We start from the raw sequence: 20,799 nt of genomic DNA, 5'->3' as shown, positions 1-20,799 counted from the left end.
GTGGGCCAAACTGGTAATTTTGTGTATGGGAGTTAGTAAATTGCTCTTAGCAGAAAAGACCATTCTCTCTCTTGGCTCAGGTATAAATGAACAGAATCTTATGAAACAACATTTTGCTTCTTGTATTCAGGTCATAGGACTTACAACGTCAACCGAAACCCTTCCCATCTCTCACTGCTGGACAAGACAGCAATTGCTCTCTTCCCTCATCCAGCCCTCATTCATGTCGGGTATTCTTCTCTCAACTAAGACTCCACCCTGTATAAGGCCACCATTGAGCCTTTTAGAGGTGGTGTGGAGGGGAAGGTCACCTTTACATAAACACACCCTTCACCTCAGACAAGAGGATGAGGGCTTCAGCCACCTTCTGTGTTGTCTCTGCCGGACTCAGGAGAGTCAACATATTCTGACTGTGTTTGCAGGCTCCGGTTGGCTGCATGGCCTCTCTTTTCAATAAGTCAGTGCTAATGCCATTTTTGGTACTTTTATATAAAAATCAGGCTCTGGCTGGGTACACGCATCCACGGAAATAGCAAGGGATCTGCGCTCAATATCTTTGTCAGATAGTATTGTAATTGTGTGGGGCTAAGGTGGCAGGAGCCCAGTGACTCGGTTTGGATATTGCCTGGTTAGATTTCCCTTGAGCCTGATGCAGTGTAAGTAGTCTCTCTAGGTCTCTCTCTCCCTCTCTCGCGCCTGTCTGTCCTTGCTTTTTTGTCTCTCTGACTCTTTTTTTCTGTCTCACCTGCCACACCGTGGCAGAAAAACAAGTCCCGCCTCCCTCTCTCACACATCAGATTGAACACTTTTAGCACAAGAAAATGAAATTCTGGATGAAATACAGGAAGCACATTTACTAATTTGTGCTCCATCGCACACATGTGCAAGCCTTAGATAACAAGTCCTCGTAACACAACAACAAATATGCTGTTTTCCTTCTAAAAGACTGTTGCAAAAAATGATTCATATGAGCATTTTCTGATCTCTCACCTGCAGTGTATGGTTAAGGCTTGGTTAAATTTAGACAATAACTCGTAAGTTAGGGTTAAATAATGATCTTGGTCATGGTTTAAAAAAAAACTGCTCAGTGTATAAGCAATCCTTTAGACAGCAGCAATAGTAATTCATAAATCTTAATTTAAAACTTCCTAAGTCTCTTGCTGACAACTGAGACATCTCTATGACAACTGAGCAAATTCCATTCACTGAAGAAGACCATGGGATTCAGATGAAAGCTCTGGAAAAGCTACTAAGCCGCAGCTAGCCTAGCTCTGTCCACAGCAGGTAGCAAAATCCACTTACTGCGGCCTCTAAAACTCACTAATTAATTGATGCAATACATTGCTTGTTTAAGCTGCACAAAAACTTTGAGACTGTCTAGCAAATCAATTCTGACTGCTGGTAGGAGGCGCTGTGTGGAGTCCTGTCTCTGATATCAAAGTCAGGCACCCAACCATCCACCTGATCTCCTCCGCAAGAGATTTTGTGGAGCTGGACGGCATCACAATGCTATCTTTGCCTCTGGGACAGAATAGTCATTAGTTACATGACCATAAGAGGCTGCTTGTTAGAAAAACATAAACATTTGAACAAATATCTTTTTTCTGGTAAGGACAATCTTGCATATCACTCACATCAGACAAATGCCCTCCTTGCTACAGACATATAACAGATTGAGCCAATGAATAACACCTCATGGCAACAGGAATTAGAAAGGGAGGAGAGACAGTAAATCAACAAAAACAACATGGTCAAAAGAAGAAAATATGAAGATGCTCATGCTCAGACGAAGCACGTGGTGGCAAATTCAGAGATGATAATGAAACCTCTATAATCAGTCCCTTCTCACACCTTCCAACCTCCATTTCTTTGTCTGTTTGCCGGGGGTTCTTTTTCCTTCGCTCTGTCTCCCTTCCTGCTTCTCTCCTCTCTCTGTCTGTCTGTTCATTTAAGTTTGGCTGGAAAGCAAAAGGCTGGGCGTTAATTCTCCTGCTGCTGCCCGGACGAGCTGGCATGGGACACAAGGCCATTTTGGGAAATAGGATTAAGGGGGAAAAAGTTCAGAAGTACAAGAGAGGAATAAGACAGTGATTGACACCGAGAGGGAGAAAGCACAGAAAAAGGGATTATGAAAAAGAGATGGAACGTGTGGGAAGGAGTCTGACACGTCATCTCATGTTCTTTTGCAGAAGGTGAAAAATGTTGTGCAAAGATGGGAGAGTCAGACAGATTGGCTTTAAGTGCCTTCTCTGTATACAGTTTGGGCTGTAAATATGGAGGTGATGAACAAGTCAGCGGTGCTGGCTGCTGGTAAGAATTAAACTATGCAGCTGCATAGCTCCATTTTGACAGAGGCAAGACATCTGAAAAGGTCACTTGTTGATGGACCTTGGGTTTCAGCTGACAAAGGGCTAATTTACAAAGGGCCTCCAGTGAGGAAAATCTAGCTAGCGCATCCTTACGGCTTCAATAAAGGGCTATGGATGATGGTTATAGTTAGAGGTCTTTGCACACAGGGCAGTACATGCACATATAAATGGTGACCTGCTGTCATAAAATGGTCCATTGTGATGAACTTTGAAGCATCTGTCTGACATTTGCCCAGTGGTCCCATGTGATGGTAAACAAGGATGGATAGCATCCAGAGCTGAACATAACAACAGCTGATGACTATGATCTTTCTTGGTGTTGTGTGAAAGATGTGTCTTCATGTCGTGTTATTTATCACACTACTGTGTTCCCTTTCTGGGAAAGAGCACTGAAAACAGTTCAGCGTAACTCATCAGTAATGAGAAAAAAACCCTCTGAAATAAAACAAAATGTCTGTAACATGTCGTCAGCTGACACTATATCAAAATTGAGAGAGAGGGGATATCATTAAACACTGAGAGCTTCATTAAAAATGTCCATTCAAGTATAGAAATCATCAAAACGACAGCTAAAAATGCAATTGAAACAATAATTGCATTTTCTTTAGTTAACAAACCAGACACTCACTTGTCCAGATGAAAACTAAACAAGAAACAGGCATCTGTGTTACTTAAAATGTGAATATTTGGACTTTGTCAGCTATGACTGAAAACAAGAGGGTTTTAGGATGCTCACGCAATGCAAAGTTAGCTTGACGCAAATAAGATAACAGAGTTTTCAACATATCCTTTTCATACGCTGCTTCACCAGCTGCAGTATTTTAAGACACCAGCCAGAGTGTGTACAGAGGGCAATGATAATATCCCATGCTGCCACTACGATCAGATAAGCAGCTGTACTGACACTGCACATTTTAATTTTGAATTACAATAAACCTGCCTGTAAGTCTCACCTTTTAATAACCTGGCAAATTATGACTGAGAGAATCCTAACCAGCTCCTCAGTCCAATACCTTAATTACATCAGCCTTGCTTTTCCAGCCGTCTGTAAGAAACACACTCCCACAGGACACACACACATAAGTGGCAAAATGAAGCCTATGAGAAGACGGGACTTAGCTGGTGTGTTTGAAGTGGCTAAGAATAGCAGTGGTGATGTGAAATATGGTGGATTGTAGGGCCCTTGTTTATCAGATGTGAATGTCATTAAATTCAAATATTTCACATAAATTTACAGCCAACTGTCAGGAACATAAAATACTCTAAGAGGAAGAAGATGTGCTATCACAGAAGCAAACCAGAGGCAACATGATGATTTAAATCTTAAGACGTTTCCATTTAGCAATGCATGAGAAGGGAGAGCAATACAGTATTTATCTTATTGTTTTTGATGAAAGTTCACGGGCAATTGTGGAGAACAGGTCTATATGCTTGATTATGAGAAATTATTGAGAAATGCAGAAAAAAGGGTATTTTGCATCTATAAGTAAAACACTTTAATTTATTTGGTCAAAAATACTTTAGGGACCTTTAAACTAAATCTAAATTTAGACAAAATGTAAATTGTTGCTCCTCCTCTGAGAGCGTTGGTATCACTGCATGAATAAGATGCAGAAAGAAACCAGGCCAGTGATCCAAGATTAAGACTCTTATTCTGGGAAACTGAATGCATAGTCCTGTGGGTCCACAGTCCAAATGAGTATGCACGGATCAACATTGTGTTCAACAGAGCAAACACTGACTCACTCACTCCCACATGTCAGTTACCTTCGTTCTGACACATTTAATGCAGTTCATGTGTGACAGGGAAGCAAGGTAATGTTTCTGCCGAACAACCTTTAACTCCAGAAGGGTTGGCAAGTGTGATGTAGGCGTAAAAACAGATGAGACGCAGCCGTGAAGTTTGTGTACAACGTTTAGCAAACAGTGCATCTCATATCCCAATCAATATGAAACTTTCACAGGTCAAACTGTTGTGAGGAGATATTTATATAATCAGACCAGCAGAGAAGCACTCGACCTGTGCTGTTAATTCCCTTAAAACAAGGCTATGGCAGCTCTTGTGGGAACCAGGAAGCTAGTGTGCGATGTGGTAAATATTGGATAAAAGCCATAACACCCTTCTGGATGTTCTTTACTGTGATTATGGGTACTTTGATGATGCTGACGTTGTTCCTGTTCCAATTTCCCTCTCAAGTATTACTGCTGTAGTCAAACACGTGAACCAGAATGTCCCATAAAAGATCACATAGCGGTTATATCCTCCAAAGAGCAGCCTATTATCCACTGGGAACTGGTTAAGCAGAAATCTGTACTGTGTCTGTCAGAGTCAAACAGACAGTGTTAGAGTTAAAGGCACTCAAAAGAGAACTACTTCCAAGTCACTGTAGTAATGGGCATATAAAACTCTAAAGCAAAAACAGGAATTCTTGCGAATGTTTTCAGGCTCCAGGGTGGAATGACACTGATGAAAAAAAAAAAAAACATTGAAGACGAGTAATATTTCAACTGATGATTTAATGTGTGCATAATAAAAAAATAATATATCCCTCATAAATATCTGCCGGGTAGATTTGGTGTCATGTGCCCCAAGTGTGCACTGTATCATGATATTGCTGTGCCAGGGTAGTAAACGGCTGGCATATCTGAGCATGGCCTGCCTGCCTCATTCTACGTCTTATGGTTTCTCTGCGCCCATTTTATAGTGGCAGCACTTAAAACACTGACATGCCATAATTCCACACTTTCTGCAGCCAAAAGCTGTAACATTGATAGTGTAGAAAAGGCGGTGGTGGAGATGGAGCTGAGAAAAGTGTAAGGACGGGAGGTAAAATGTGTAAAGAATCAAGGAGGGACAAAAAGGGTGTTTGTGTGCATACATACATGTGTGTTGTGCGTTTTTTTTTTTTTTACATCCAACTGCCTTTGTTATGAGTCATTGCCTGAGGTGGAACAAATTACTGTAAATGGAATTATTAGTGAAACACGGAGGGCGAAAGGAGGAATTCAAATTAAAGTGTTGTTCGCTACCCATTTACTTTCTCTCCATCTGCATAATTACAGTTAGGACACCAAGCGCTGGTGTGTTTGTGTGTGTGTTTATGGATCTCGGAGTGCGCGTGTACATCTGACTGAATACCAGAGGTTGCAGAGGTTTACTTTGATTTGCCAAGGTTATAAACACTAACCGCACCCCTGCCCCATAATCAGCATACACACTATGGGCTGCACTACGAGCTGTTTTAATTACAAAGAAGTTAGGTACATGACAGATGAGCAAAGAAGGGGGGGCTGATATTTCTACACAAGACAGTCCATAATGTTTAGTGCGGTGTTGATCCACACACACACACGCACATGCTCATGCAGAGCAACAGAACTGAAAGCATTGACCATATTTAAGTTGAAAATTACGGCTGCACTAAAACTGTCACAGGCTGTATCATTAGTTGGTGGCGCAGGTCACTGGAGTCAGTGGGTATGTAAATATGAATGTGTTTCTTGTATTGCTGTGTGTGCACCGCTCTGCGGTGTGCCTGTGTATGGGAGTGGTGATCGTAATTAGTGTTAAATGAGTCTCTTTCTTGTCTCAGGTAGTCAAATTAACCTCTGATCCTTCTATAACCTCACAACTAAATTCCTAAAAGGTTGATGCAATACATTGGGTCACTATGATGTGATGTTCAAAATAGTGCCTTCTGTAAGATACTGTGAAGCAAAAAAGCATGGCACCTATAGCCTTGGAAATGTATGCATCTATATACATGTGCTCAACTATGAGAGGGTAAAGCATGTTGGAAGGGACGCAGTCAACCTTTTCAATAAGGTTAAAAAACACGAACACATACAACGGAGTTTGCCATGTCTGCCGTCACACATATGCTCATATATTCAAGAAAGCAAACATACTCCAAAAATCACATGCAAGATTCAGACAAAGCTGCAGCGTATACGAGCGCATAGAAATGGAACCAACACAAGACAGAAGGGATAAGAGGATTATACTGTATATCAATACTACTCCACATTGGTAGGAGCATAAATTTTCCTCTGCATCTGCCGCACTGACAACTTTATGCTCCACTGGTTTGACACCTAAAGTCAATCATTCCAATGGAAAATGCTTTGATTAACAGCAATAGATCAGTGAATCAGATCAAGGGATGGCCGATATCCATACTTGGCTTCATAAGCAGAGTATCAAAATCTGTTCTGATATAATGCAGAGAATATTTTATGAACAAAAACCCCTTTTAGTGACAGTCCTCAAAGCTACAGTACGAAGCGGAGTAAATGCAGGACCCAACTCTACCACAGTATTCTGGTTTGTTTGCTACCATCTGTGCATCTCACCATTAAGCGTAACTCTGATGTACTGTAACCACGTTAGCATTTTTATTTTCAGAATGCGCTATATGTCAGGCTTTAATGTCATGTCAGAGTTATGTAGTGTGACGCCGCATGTCATGCTGCGGTAAAACCAATTTTCATATGAGGGATTATACACCTACCACTACATCACAGCTAGATGCACACCGCTATTTAGCATCGGCATGCTTGTCTGCAAAAGACCACAGGATAGGTACATCAGTCGTGGAGTAAACTTCATTATTTAACGTTTCCTAATGTACAGAAATGTAGCCGCAGGTATGAACTGAGTGAAACAATAAATCAAAGAGTCAGCCAGCAGTGGGAAACACTAGGTGTCCCTCATTAGCTGCAGCACTTGTAGCGGCTGGCAGGCTGGTGCTGCATCAGGGCCAGGCCATCCTGGGGTCAGTCTGGAGGATAATCAAAAGCTATAATTATATCAGCAATGTCCCTCAAGCGCAGCAACTGGCAGCGGCAAAGCACTGATGACCAGTCTCAGAGAGAACATGGAAGATATATATAGATAGAAACAATGAGAAGAAGAACATGAGAGAAGCAGAGAAAAAGATTAAGGGAATAAAGTAAACATGAAAGAGAAAAAAAGGGTTTCAAGAAAACACAGATCCTTGAGCGATGCTGCTCTTGAAATACTGAAACAGCAATGTGGGAGGAAGAGAGGGACAAAAGTGAAGAGACAATGAAAGACACGAAACATTGACATGCAAATAGATAAAACAGACAGAAACTGTGAAAAGAAAATCAAGAGAGAAAAGGAGAGACAAGGAGACCAGCTTGGCATTCATAGCTGGCATATGAAAGAGTGGTGGGGCTGGGGGGGTGGAAAAAGATCAATCATGTGGAATAACAAAAAGACCTTTCAACAAACTGGCTTTAATCTTCTGACAATGCAACAAACTGGTCCTGATGTGAAACTTCTTCCTGAGGAGCAGGGGCCCCTGCCTCTAATAACTCCCCTCTGTGAACAAGCTAAATCTTTAATGGAGGGCATGTTCAGCCCAAAACTCCTGTCCTGTAGCACGCACATAACACGTAAGAGGCATGGGAAAGTTGAAAGAAAATGCTACCCGTTCAGAAGAGAGCTTAGCAGGAAGACACTGACAGCGTGAAAGTGTATGTCATTTCAGATATTATGCTTACAGCACATACTTCATACCTATACATGTACAGAACCTACTTTACCTACACATGCAGACGCTCAAACGTATCATCAAAACAGAGGAAAAAACATGTGCAGAGAATTATATGACATGAACTATTTACAAAAAAAAGCCTCGTTCATATTTCATCCCTCCGGCAACCCTTGCCTCTAAATATTTATTAAGTAATTAAAATAAAAGTTAAAAAGCCTCTAAAGCTTGAGGTCCTGTGGTGGTGTTGTGGATAAAAAAAAGCAAAGCTCAGTTACAATTAATTCTGTTTAAAATCCGAAGCTTAAACCAATGCTGTTTCAAATACGTTTGGGGAGCAAAATTGTTTTAAAAATGAATTAACTATCAGGGGGTCAGTGAATGCTTTACTACATGCTAATGCTGCTACTAGAAGGCACCTTGCACTTATAAAGTCAAAAACTAATTTTACTCCCATATATTTATTTATAGATGTCAGGTACCTGCCAGTCAGAGAACCTTTAAAGTCAAACCTTTGTATACACTACTAGTCAAACGTTTTAGAACACCTCCAGTTTTACATTTAAATTTACATAATTCAATGTCTCAGTGTTTCTAGAATTAAAGCACTCTTGTTGAACTAAATTTAAACTAAATCTCTGAGGAGTCAACTTAACTAATTTCTTAATCCCTGAAAAAAGCTTGTTGTCTGTTAAATTTACATGATTCTTCAGTTTTTTAAACCTTACTATTACTACTGGGTGTTAGGATACTGGTTAGGATAGTGATGTAGACCAGGGTCAGCAACAGCTGAAGGGCTAGAATGGAGTGCTGACAGCCAAAGTAAACTAGTGCACAAATACATATTTTCAGTTAAGAAGACAATGAGCAAATACGCTTCTGCCTAACCATCAAACTTCTAAAAATAGCAGAGAGCCAGTGCCTTCATACATCAAAAACCCACTGGCCTACAACAAATAACATCTTCTTTACTTATTCAATTTTCTGCTCTTTCCGTTTGTAAATTCTAATTTGTCATGTTTGTTGCTGTATATTTTGTTTCAGACCACTCGGTATGCTTTGCTGAAGGGCTAATTTTCCACCAGGGTCAATAAAATGTAGAGCATGAGTCATCCAGGACATAGTGTTATTTGTCTGTCATGTTTAATAGTTTTCATCATAACTTAACACACAGCAGGCACAGTACTGTGCAATGTGCAGGAGTGAGTACCTGTGCCGAGGGTGTGTTTTACAATAACAAGTGCTGCTTATCAGAACTTTCACCACTATTTAAAAAAAAAAAAGGACTTAAACTTTTTTTTTTCTGTTTTAAGTTTTTCCTGTTTTGAATTCTTCCACTTGGCACTGAGACAAGTAGACAATCACTTTTAATTACTGATAGTTTGGGGGGTAAAAAAAGAAAGAAAAAGCGACAATAGAGAAATAGATAGGCTGACATTTTGGCAGGCAATCAAGCATAAAAAGACTAATGGCACCAATTACAACTGATGTGGGGTGGGTTGATCACTGTTACTTATGCAAGGCTTACTTTTGATTTTAATTTTTTTTTTTTTTCCAAATTGTATTTTACAGTGACTCACTGCCATGTACGCCTTTTCAGCGATTGTGAGAGGGGAGGGCTATTAGACTGTACAAGAATACTATCATATTAATTAGAATAGAACTACTCCACGGGTGCAACAGCGATGAGCAGTTTTGCTTGTAATTTGCCAGTGTAGATGCAAATTAGGGCACAGACTACTTAGAAGCTTTTGTTGAAAAAAAAAAAAACTGTCTCTGTACAGTCTCAAAGAAAATGATGAAGTAAAGCTTAAGAAAACAATATATATTTTGGGTAGAAGATTTATATTAAAGAAGACACACAGAGTTAGATACAAGATACAAGTTTTTTTCTTGCTTCCATGTTTCTGTTCCATTTGTGAAATGTTTAATGATAATTTCCCATGATACCCTGATCCATTTTTAACAGTGATCAGTTTGACAAATGACTGTGTTCTTTTCAGACAACGTCCAATTGCAAACACCACCTTTTTAAATACCGTGTGTCACTTTTGTGGTAATAACAATTTCAAAGCAAAGTCATTAACGGCTCCCCATCAATCATGTCTGCCCCCAAAGTCAGAGATGTTACAATAATAATGGATGATCAGGTGTGGTGCAGCGCTGTTGCAAAGTACGCCGCCATAAATCCTCGATACACAAACCGTGATCCTGGACTGGCGTAATATACATCATTTCCTTTTATGTACCCACTCGTTGCACCCCATTTCCCTCAAAATGTCCTTCGTATCCCTCTTCCATTTTACTCAACACCTTTCTCTCACACTCCTTTATGCTCATCTTTATGCATCTATGGTACCGTACCTTCTGAGGTGGCTTTGTGAATAAATATTCCTTTTCTGTCAGTCACTCTTGCTCCTGGCTTAGCTGGTTATGTCTGCTTGATGCTCACATAAACAGGCAGCGATAACATGCAACAGAATAATAGTTAAGCACTAGAATATTGAACTTTTTACCGGAGGATCTATGTTGTGAATATATTATTATTATTCATTGTAATTACATTTTGTCAAATGTGAACAAGTGGTCTCCTTCATGTGTATCTGAACTGTATCAAAAAAGATTTTCTGAAAGAGCAGAATACTGAAGTTTGAATACAGTAAGTATTTACACTACACTACAAAAACAAGTGTGTGAAATGCAGAGGGTCTCAGTTTGGTCTTTGACTGTTTAACATCTGTATAGAAAACCTCAACATTAAATTAGTTGGGGGTCTTAAAACAACAAATTTGAGAGATGTTTTTTTGTTTTATCTGCAGCTTTGAAGGTTATATGCTTGTTGAAACGTTACAGGTAGGCAGTACAGAAAACAGACATAGTGAAGAGGAGGCTCATGCATCTCGCTTTGGCTGCAGTACTATAAATGTTATACTTGCTTCTGCCTGTTATTTTTGTGCAATCTATAAATCTAGGCTAATTAATACATTAGCCTATATACAGTACTGCTGTGTTTCTGCTGTGCCCCAAAAAAACACATTTAAGTTCATAAACATAAATATGCAAAAAATCCCTTCGACAAACTACACTTCAGTCGAGACACATTTACATTCGTTACAACACAACACATCGGCCTCCCATTCATTGTAATAACTGAAAAGTATGTAATTGTAATTCAAGGATTTGTGTTCTAAGCTCTAATAGGCCGGCAACTTTCAACTTCGTGGATTTATCTTATCTTATTTCCTCTGGTAAAATACCAAGGAACACTAACCCATTAACACATTATGGAGTCTGCTCTAATGCATTAAGTGATAGGCGTACTGCCATGCTACCTCAAAAATGCATAATGGTCACCCTGGCAACGAACAGACGTCAAAAGAACTTCTCGTGTGCCATTTCCTTGTTCTCCATTACACGTACGTACAGTAAGTCTGGAGCCAGTGCTCAGGCATGTTTATGGCATAATGGCTAGTCTCAGAGTACAGTAAGTGTCCTATGGCTATTGATCCAGGTTGGTAAGCTCATGAGCGAGTGCTGGGAAGCTGTAGGCGTGTGCTCAGGAGTCTGGTCTGTCCATGCTGTCTGGGCTCCTGGATGTCCGGAGGTGGTCAGGGAGGATGGAGGCAGCAGCAGACTGAGTGGAACCAGCCGTGCTTCCAGGCCACCGATACAATGACTTTTTAATGGATTCTCATTTCACTATAAACTAATGAATGCGGCTCTGCGCAGTGAAACCTAACCCACCGCTTCTGGTTTAAAACGGCATAAAAGAGCAAACTATTGAGCGTTCGGGTTTCATCGACCAACAAGGTCATTTTTGTTATATGGAGTTCGGCTTGTGATTTCACACCAATGTACCATTTACAGAGTTCACTTCTACAAGAATCATGAACTCCATTAAGTTTACATGACTGTCGGCATCCAGACTCTGCTGAGACTTGGCCTTTGTGGTGCAAGATCACGTCTATACAAATGGCATATTGACGGCAAAGCTCTCTGCCAATTTCCCTTTGCAGCCATCATATTATAGGGCACACGCTACAGTAATGCTTCAAACCCTACTGGACATCTGTTAGCCAAGGACTCTCCGGAGACTCTGGCAAAAGAGCAGAACATCTCATGTGATGTCAGTGGACCTGTCAGTGCAATCTGTTTTCCTCTGCTGTGGGTCAGGGGCCAGAACACTGAGTGTACACACACACACACAGACACGTCACGTATGACAGAAGTGCCGGTGCTGTGCCTTGGGCAATCCCACCTGTGCACCTTCTCTATTTCTTCCTCTGCCTCTCTGTTCATCTTTCTTGATTATCTCTCTTAATTCCTCTCCATTTTCCCTCCGTCTTCTGTTTCTTCACATCGTTGTAAATTCTGCTGGTGCCCTCTTTCCTTCAGCTTCATTAAGAGATCTGCACATGTTGTTCATACTCGGCTGAATCCTGCTCTAGAGTGTCCTTGAGAGCCAGAGCTGGAGGTAAGAGTGGGTTTGTTGTATTCATGCATCCTTTGCTTCTCCCTGGATAAAACTAGATGAGATGTGCTTCGCCTAACCTTGACGCTGTTCAACTCCCTCTCTGCTCTTTTTCCCGCAGAAAAAAAGAAAATGGCCGACACCGGTAGTGCAGCGTGAAGCGATTGGAGTGAGGCGAAAGTCGGTAATTGGGGGCCCTGAGTGGGGAGTCTTCACTGCATGTCAAGGAGAATTATAGTTTGAGGTTATAGAAAAGCATTTTTGGGGGGAGGGGATTCTTTTCAGACTCCGTCTACCACACCAGCTAAGGGGTGTCTGCTCTACATCCATTACCAAGGCCAGTTTCAATTAATGAAAGGAACTTTTGCTTTCACAACTGGGGATTTAATTATTCTCTGTATTTCAAAACATTATAATCATCTGAGGTATGTAGTTATATTGTGGATGTCTGCGTTTAGGCTTTGAGAGCCTTAGAGACCTACGGCATTAATGAGCAAGGTTAGAGCACAACCTGTCATCTAAGCAGTGAAGTCATTTGCTCCTAAATGACATTTCCTTTGTGACTATAAGCCCATATTAGTTCCTAATGTGCGGTGTCACCCAATGAATGAAACTGTGGGAGACTTTATCAAGTGTGACATTACCATACACCTTATCTATCGATATGGATAAGGAAAGAAACATTATTCAGTTTGTGAGACAGAGGTATTCACTTTGTCTTCACCTTAATCACATCTTTCAGGCACTGAGCCACAGATGGAGTCTCTGAGGGAGGAATCTTGCTGACAGGAAATTATGAAAAAGAATTAATTTGACCTTTGCTTGCAGCAAGAAAAAGAGAGGGAGGGAAAGAAAAGGAGGAGATGGGAGGGTGGATATATGGAGTCAAGGGAGGCTTAAGGAGGAAGTGCCTCCATAGAGGGCAAGATCCTGAGGAGAGAACCCGGATAATGAGAGCTCTCAGCTCCCCACACACTGGAGCAAGAGATGTGATTCACTGAAAAGCCCAAAGGAAGGGCAGTAGTCACCCTGAGCTCCTTAAGTCTTCAGAGCGAACAGATTCAATAACGACTTCAGAGTAAAGACACTCAATTCACTCATGATGGACAATAGGACACACTTTCTGAGTGTGGTGTAATTGAAGTCCAAGCAAATTCAAGTATTCATGAATCAAATAAGTCAGAAATGTTAGCGACATATATTCTTTCTTTATCATTGGTTCAAATATTTCTTCATTTCTTTAATAGCCCTGGTTATCCAGAAAAAGTAAATGTGCAATGCATCTGTGTTTGAAGCTAATAAGAGACTTCTGAGAGTCAGGTGTAGGCAGGTAGCAAAAAATGCTGTTTCTGCTCTGGAAGTGTCAGCATTAACACATCTATTAAAGGCCACATTCAAAGTGGATTTATTGGATACGAACCAGGTATCTGCCAGTGCCGCTGCCCTTGCCAGCAGTCTGGCCCAAAACCAGGTCTCCAAGCTCTAATCCCAAATCTAACTTTCAAATAGTGTTTGTGTGTTTGTCTTAAATCTAAAGTTTAAGCAGTTCAAACACAAAAAAAAGATCTAAGTTATGTTTACAGAGCAAATTAACAGGAGCTGGAAATCTTGGTTTTGCTAACCTGTGACATGAGGTCAGCTCGGCAAAACCTTTTCAGTTTGGTGTTTAAATTGCTCCTAGAGGCAAATGGACAATCAAAGTTAAAAAAAGTATGTTATAGCCTGGACTATGTTATTTGACCTGGGGCCATAGTGTTGTTAGATCTCCTAAGTAAGTGCAGTGAGTAAGAAAGGAAGTATAGTTCAACAAGACCTGCACATGCTCAAATGGTGTCTTCCCACTTCTGAGGCAAGCTAACTCTGCTCTCTCTTCAAGCCTGATATTGATTTGGCTGCTTGTTATCCCACAATCATCAGACTGTAAAATGAAGTGTTAATCTCCTAGCTGGGGAAAATGTGGAACCCATGAGTGTGCAAGTCCTGCCTTTATTTGTGCTTCGCTCAGTAAGGTTTCTCTAGTCGCTCAAGATCCTCACGTCAGCAGACTTTACATGTTGAACTAGTTAAAAACCATGGACAAAAAATACAGAGGAGGACATCCTGTTCAGTGAAGATCTCAGACTGAAGAGATTTCCTCTATGAAGCAATGAAGTACAGACAGATAATTCATTAAGGTGCCTGGAGCAAGGGAACCAAGGTCTGCTAAAGCACAACAGGAAAGCTCCCTTCATTTACTGCCCAGAGGCCATAGTTGTCTACAAAAGCTGTCACTGAACTTTTTCACCCTGGAACTTGTGTAAGAAATTTAGACTATTGTGTCTGAGATTCAGGCTCAGAGAAGCAATTGCAGCTCTTGTTATCTAGAAGCATATTTTAAAATCCCAGATAACACCTACACTGTGTCAAAAAACCTAGAAGGAGACTGAAATTTTTGATCATTTACTTGATTTGAAATGTTTCCCATTATATTTTCTGTGATTGAGTGGTGACAGGCTGCAAAAATTTACATGAAAAGCACATCTAACATAGTACCAAAAAATATTAATGGATTGAAGCAAACAAACTTAATAAATGTTAGTAATTCTGGTGGACAATAACAGGCACAAATGCACAAATTGAAGGTGAGTGAAACTGTAAAGCCTCTATGTCTAATTTCTTTCAAACTTGTCTTCATCTTCCCTTTTAAATGAAACTCTGTTACAGTAAATGAAGCATAAACAGTGAGCCTGTGTCTACATTCACAGATTAGCACTATGTACTCAGAGAACCACTTTCATAAAGCTCTGTCAGCTGTGTAATTCAAGATTCTTTTAAGAGTGATGATTTCACAAGTCAGTAATAGCATATTTACTGGCATAAAGCTGTTATTGAAAACTCTGAAATGGTTATAAGCATGAAATTGAATACAGAAGAAGAGTTTTTTTTTTTGGAAGTGGGGGAGAAACGTGACAGCTTAAAGGCTTCCAATCTTTGTATTAGAGTTAATTCAGAGAGATTCAGTGTAGCCGCTAGAGGCTTTTACATGCAACAGTTTCAACGGTTAAATGCTGTTATCAAGAAAACAGCCTGATTAATCACAACAGTCTCATTCCCTCTTTTCCATTGTCTCAGGGTCTGACTTTTTAAGCTGTCAGAGGGCTTAGCATGAAGCCACAACTCACTTTAATTTGCCAGAAGAGAGATAGATGCTTTTGTTTTTCACCCTGCCCTCTACATTTTGTCTCAGGTGCAGAAAGATCTTAGTTTGTTTCTATGGATACACAGATATCATATTAAGACTAAATATAAACTGTACAATGAGCATGTCTGTCTCAGACGAAGACATTTACAAGAAAAACACGGACTTGACTAGACAGGAGTTGATGGTCCAACAAAACCTGCATCATGTTTTAAATCACCTCATAAAACACTATTTTATTGGTTTTCTTCTATGTATTGATCTTTTATTAAATATCCGTACTTTTCATATATTACTTGTTTTTTTAAATGTGTTGACATTTTATGAAATCTTTTTTTCTGTTGATGTTATCTTTTGTTTTCATTTCCTCCCGACTGAAGCGGGCAGTGGGACAGCTGTACTTGACAAGTGCTGTCCACCTCAAAAAAACAAGGTTTCATTTTTCTTTTCTTTCTTTTTTTTTTAAATGACATGATGTATTGAGATTTTCCATACTGTTGTGAAATGAGAACCACAGAACTCCACTTTTGTTGACTCTTACATTTTAAGCAGGTGAGGGAGGACGCGCTCCTTCCTTAATGAGTTGAGGAAATTTGACAGCCTTTGACAGTTAGATATGTGCACAGTAATGAAGCAGGATACAAGGCTACTTTCATAGAATTTCATCAGAAATTGGAAAGTTGAGCACGTTGAGACACATTTCACCATTGTAGAGCACAAATTTATGTTTGTTTATTATTTTTCATTTCAAAAACTGATTGAAAAAAGCCTCAACTGGATGATGTGTGTGTGTGCATGAAAATGCAATATAAATATACTGGACATGTATTTTAGATAATGGAAAGTAACATGCACTTAACTACTTTCAGTTTATATTAAATACACCAAAGCTGCTATTCCTTCTACTTCTTCTGTCATGTCATGTCAGGTCACATCAGCTAAAACTCAATTCTTCTATATCCCTAATAGTGCTGGAGAAATCTGTAACAAAACTAGCCAAGGTGAATGCACTTGTATTATAACAACACTGTGAAGAACATGTGCAACATTCTTCCTTTCACCTTTACAGTCCTCGAGCTGCTGTTGTACTAAAGAAGTGAAACTTTAAACTCTCTGCCAAAGTGTTTAGACCCGAGCAGGCAGGCCAGGCTTTCTCATATTTTATGTCTTCACTTCTGACTCATGCGTTTGCTTGGTACATTAATGCAGCTCATTCACTATGTGCCATTATTATGACTCCAACTTATGTGCAATTACTGTTAACTGCTATTGATGCAATGTGCAATTACTGTCCATTTTTATTTTACAAGTAAAATCGCATATGTTTCTGTCCTTAAAGGGCCAGTATGATTAAATGCTTGTCAGATGGTCAAACAGTGTCTAAACCCTCTTTCCTCCACATCTTTCCCACTTTGGAAACAGGGGGGGAACTGTGTCTGATCATTTTTGTAATTTCCTACAACCGACAATCCAAACTGCACGCCCACTACCTCTGTCACTTTTTGCTTGTGCTCGTTCAAATGAAGTTAAAAAAAAAAGTTCAAAAGTGTGGGTGTTATCCTCATTTGAATGATTATCACGTCTCCCACAAATGCTTTGACCTGACAAAGATCCGGCTGGGGTCAGGTCGTCATCTGACTGGGATCAAAACGTTGTCTTTTTGATTAAATTTTGGGGCTTGCAGACAGCGTGCAGGCGTAACTACTTCTTTCAGTGATGTTTTTTAATATCCTCGCACCTATACGTGATGTGTATATAATTACACCTCTTCTATTGCTGAGTTAACCTAGATTGAGAATACTGTTTCCTAGATTGACCTGGTGTTTGAACCTTTGAGAATCACCATTTTTTCTTTTCATCCCTGCCAAGTCTTTCTAACCTGAACTGTGATAACGCTGATAGTGTGAAAACGGCCCTGTTTGTTTACTGTTCAACATTAATCAGATTCACCGCCCTATATTTTCCCTTCTGTCCATACAGTATGCCACCCATGCACCTCTAGGACACATCAAAAAGGCAGGGATCTTATTCTCATAGCTTCAAAAAAAACCTTTCCTCCGATTTAGAGTTTCACCTAATAGCATGAGTGTGTGGAAGAATGCTCTGTGCTCCCATTGGTCAACACCACCCAGTAGGTGTCTTAGGTGGGGCATCAGTTGTCGTACAATATCTCTGCACACACACACGCACTGTCTTATTGTAAAGTCTGCACTCAGCATTACACCATTCTTAGTCTATCAGGCCGTACACTTGATTCTCTAAGGTCGTTGTTGGGTATCACTTTCTGTTTGGAGAGCTTCATTCCGACTCTGTTGACTGTAAGCAATGAGTCTCCACTCTCCGCCGTCCCCGTGGCAAATGAGAGAGAGAGAGAGAGAGAGAGAGAGAGAGAGAGAGAGAGAGAGAGAGAGAGAGAGAGAGAGGGGGGGGGGGGGGGGGGGGGGGATCTAATTATTTCCCTCCCATGGCCCAGCAAGCCTTAAAGGTTAATCACTGTCCGTCTAGCTAATTCTGTCTGGGTACACTGCAGTAATTACAACACCTCGCTCTCTCCTGCCTGCACTCTCGCCTTTTTCTCTATTGTGTACCTTGCTCGCTCCAGCGCTCTCCTCTGCAACCTTTCTCTTTATAGTTAGTGGATCTCTCTCTCCCTTTCTATAAAGATGATGGCCCTCTCTCAATGCTTCTCTTTTTCTAACACAGACCTACTGTATATCTGTGAATTTCCACTGGGGATGTATAAAGTATCTATCTATCTATACCATAAATTTAAAATGCAGCCTTTGACTGAGGAAAACACCAGGTCTTTAATTGAAACAGGCTTATTTAGGATATTTTATTTATATTTATTTATTTATTTTTTAAAATATATTTTACTAAGACATTTCCATATTTTCCAATCTCCTACCACTTTCATTTTCTGCTTTCTGTCTGAATTGCCACTTTTTATTAGCTAATTTCCTGTTGGCAGGGTGGGGACATTTTATTTTGTTTTTGCCCTTACAGTAGCGAGCGACCTATCTGTCCAACAATTGCCTCTTAAAGCAGTTATTTTTAATGAAAATCTAAGTTGACATACAACAATCTGCCTGATGTGTCAATGTCACCTACATTTTTTTGCAATCCTTTTTCTGTCGCTGTGTTTCATGGATGCAACTAGGTTTCTACCCAGGGAGGGAAGGGAGACAACATCATCATTCTTCATTCTGTCTATAAAGCTCCGATCTGATCCCATCAACTGTTTATTCAACTGGTAGATATAGCCGTCACTGAGAACAACATTAGACCACATATTAATCGCTGGGCAAACTTGATATGTGTGCAGTAATGTGGAGGTGTGTTTATCTGTAGAATAATCTACATTTCCACATCTTTTATTCCATCAGTGAATCAACATAGTCATATTCACCTCTTTTATACTGTTCTAACTCACCGGCACTCAGTACTTTTCATATGGCCTTTATTAATTCTGCTCTGCTTTGAAGCTCAGACTGCATTTGAATCCTGGCTTTTAGTTGAGGATTTGCTGTATTTATGTATATAGATATGGATATTTGCACATATATAGAGAATGTAAATATAGATATTTCATAGATACAAAGTTGTATTTGTCTTCCATTATATCTTGGAGGGGGGAGGGTTTCCTTTTCTCACCTCCTCTCTTTCTCACACTCTTTCTCACTTTTCCTTTTCTCTGTCCTATCACCACCTCTCTCTCTCCTTTTCTTTCTCATCCTACCTTCTTGTCACCTACTGTCTCCCCCTCTCCCCACTCTTTGCACCATTCCTCCTCCTCTGTCTTCTTTTTTTTTCTCTTCATCATCTCATCACCACTCACCGCCACCTTCTCACTTCATTTCTTTCTCTCTCACTCTCTCTGGCTCAGCTTCCTACCGGCTGCAGCTGTATTCCCCTCCAGCAACAGCTCGAGGAAGTGTGCCCTGGGCCTAGAAATACTCCACCGTCTCTGCTCCTTCCAATGTTTTCACTCCCTGCCAAAAGCATCTCCAGAAGCGACAGCTTAGGAGACTTAAAATACTTCTGCTTCCTGCTCCTTTTCTAACTTTCTCACTGTTCCATCACATGCATTACTTCTCAGTGATACTGTAGCTGGTAAATACAAAAAACTATAGTTACGATAATGCATAAAACAATCACCAATATCAAATAAAAATGTTTATATTTCTCAAAATGTATGTACAAGACCCATCTTCATTTATACCAACTTATTACTTTCTGTGATGATTCTCATGACTTTATACATAATTCATGCCATGCAAAACATGCACACCCAATTTTCTAAAATAAAAACATTAAAAAAAACATGTTGTCGACATTTCTTCTCATCTACTCTACATCTTTTCTCCAACTCCTCCATATTCACATTCCCTAGATCCACCATATTTCAGTCTTTTCTGCCCCTGTGTCCTTCATCCCCAAGGCCCAGATAGGCTCCACTAACAGGCTGCATCCTGCTGAGGCCAGCGGCCTGTCGCTGTTGAGGCTGGTGGGCTGTCGCTTCCCATAACATCAATACAGAGGAGAGGAGAGAAGAGGAGAACAGAGGAGAAGAAAAGTGCAGAAGAAGAAAAAAGATGGGAGGCTGAGAGTAGCCTTTAGCAAAGTGTCATCACTCAGCTAAACTCCTGGCCTTGCACTCTCTATTTTCCACTTGCTAGGGGACCAAAACAGTGGCAGGGATAGAATCTTCTTTATTACACCCCAAATGTTTTCCAAGAATTTCAAGGAGTGACAAAGATCTCTAGAATTTGTTTTTTGGCCCCTGCGGCAAAGCTCTGTTTGAGAGTCTGTGGGCAGACGGGTGCTGACGGCAGTAGTGGTGGTGATGCAGAGTGCTGCTGGTAGCGGTGATGGAGGAGGGCAGCTGCTAGAATTGCTGAGGAAGAGACAAGGGAAGCTGAGAATCATGGGGTGAGGAGAGAGCCAGGCGTGGATGGAAAATAACAGCGCCTGGTTGTTGTTATGAAACAAGATGATGCATTGTGCAAAGTGAGAAGTGCATTGTGTAGAAAGCAAACAAATGAGGTTAAAGTGAGAAACTGCAGGGGGCCACAGAGTGCATAGGAAAAGCTAATAAAAGAAGTATGACAGTAATGTCTTTTGTAACACCATATATGTATATAGATATAGATAGATAGATAGATAGATAGTCAAACACTGTAATATTCGCATGGATAAATTTCTCAAGTGGGTGACTCCATATGAACTTATTTCACCATGAAATTTTGCCTGGTGTGTTCA

General features: G+C 40.4%; 1 protein-coding gene across 4 annotated transcripts in view; it reads right to left on the bottom strand.

Moving 5' to 3' along the window:
- Positions 1-20,799, bottom strand: part of samd12 (sterile alpha motif domain containing 12) — an 85,911-nt gene that overhangs the window by 30,075 nt on the left and 35,037 nt on the right. For 2 of the 4 annotated variants that reach the window (XM_041053335.1, XM_041053334.1), the window contains exon 5: positions 15,216-20,434. The exons of the other annotated variants lie outside the window; for them this stretch is intronic. In XM_041053335.1, the coding sequence (XP_040909269.1) occupies positions 20,280-20,434 (155 nt within the window). In that variant the 3' untranslated portion in view covers positions 15,216-20,279. Of the gene's footprint in view, positions 1-15,215; positions 20,435-20,799 lie in introns of those variants that run through there. 4 annotated transcript variants of the gene reach the window in all.

Source organism: Toxotes jaculatrix, chromosome 13 (genome assembly GCF_017976425.1).
Source record: "Toxotes jaculatrix isolate fToxJac2 chromosome 13, fToxJac2.pri, whole genome shotgun sequence".
Classification (NCBI taxonomy): domain Eukaryota; kingdom Metazoa; phylum Chordata; class Actinopteri; family Toxotidae; genus Toxotes; species Toxotes jaculatrix.
The sequence above is the reverse complement of the archived record's forward strand: the minus strand, read 5'-3'. Positions and strand labels throughout refer to the sequence as shown.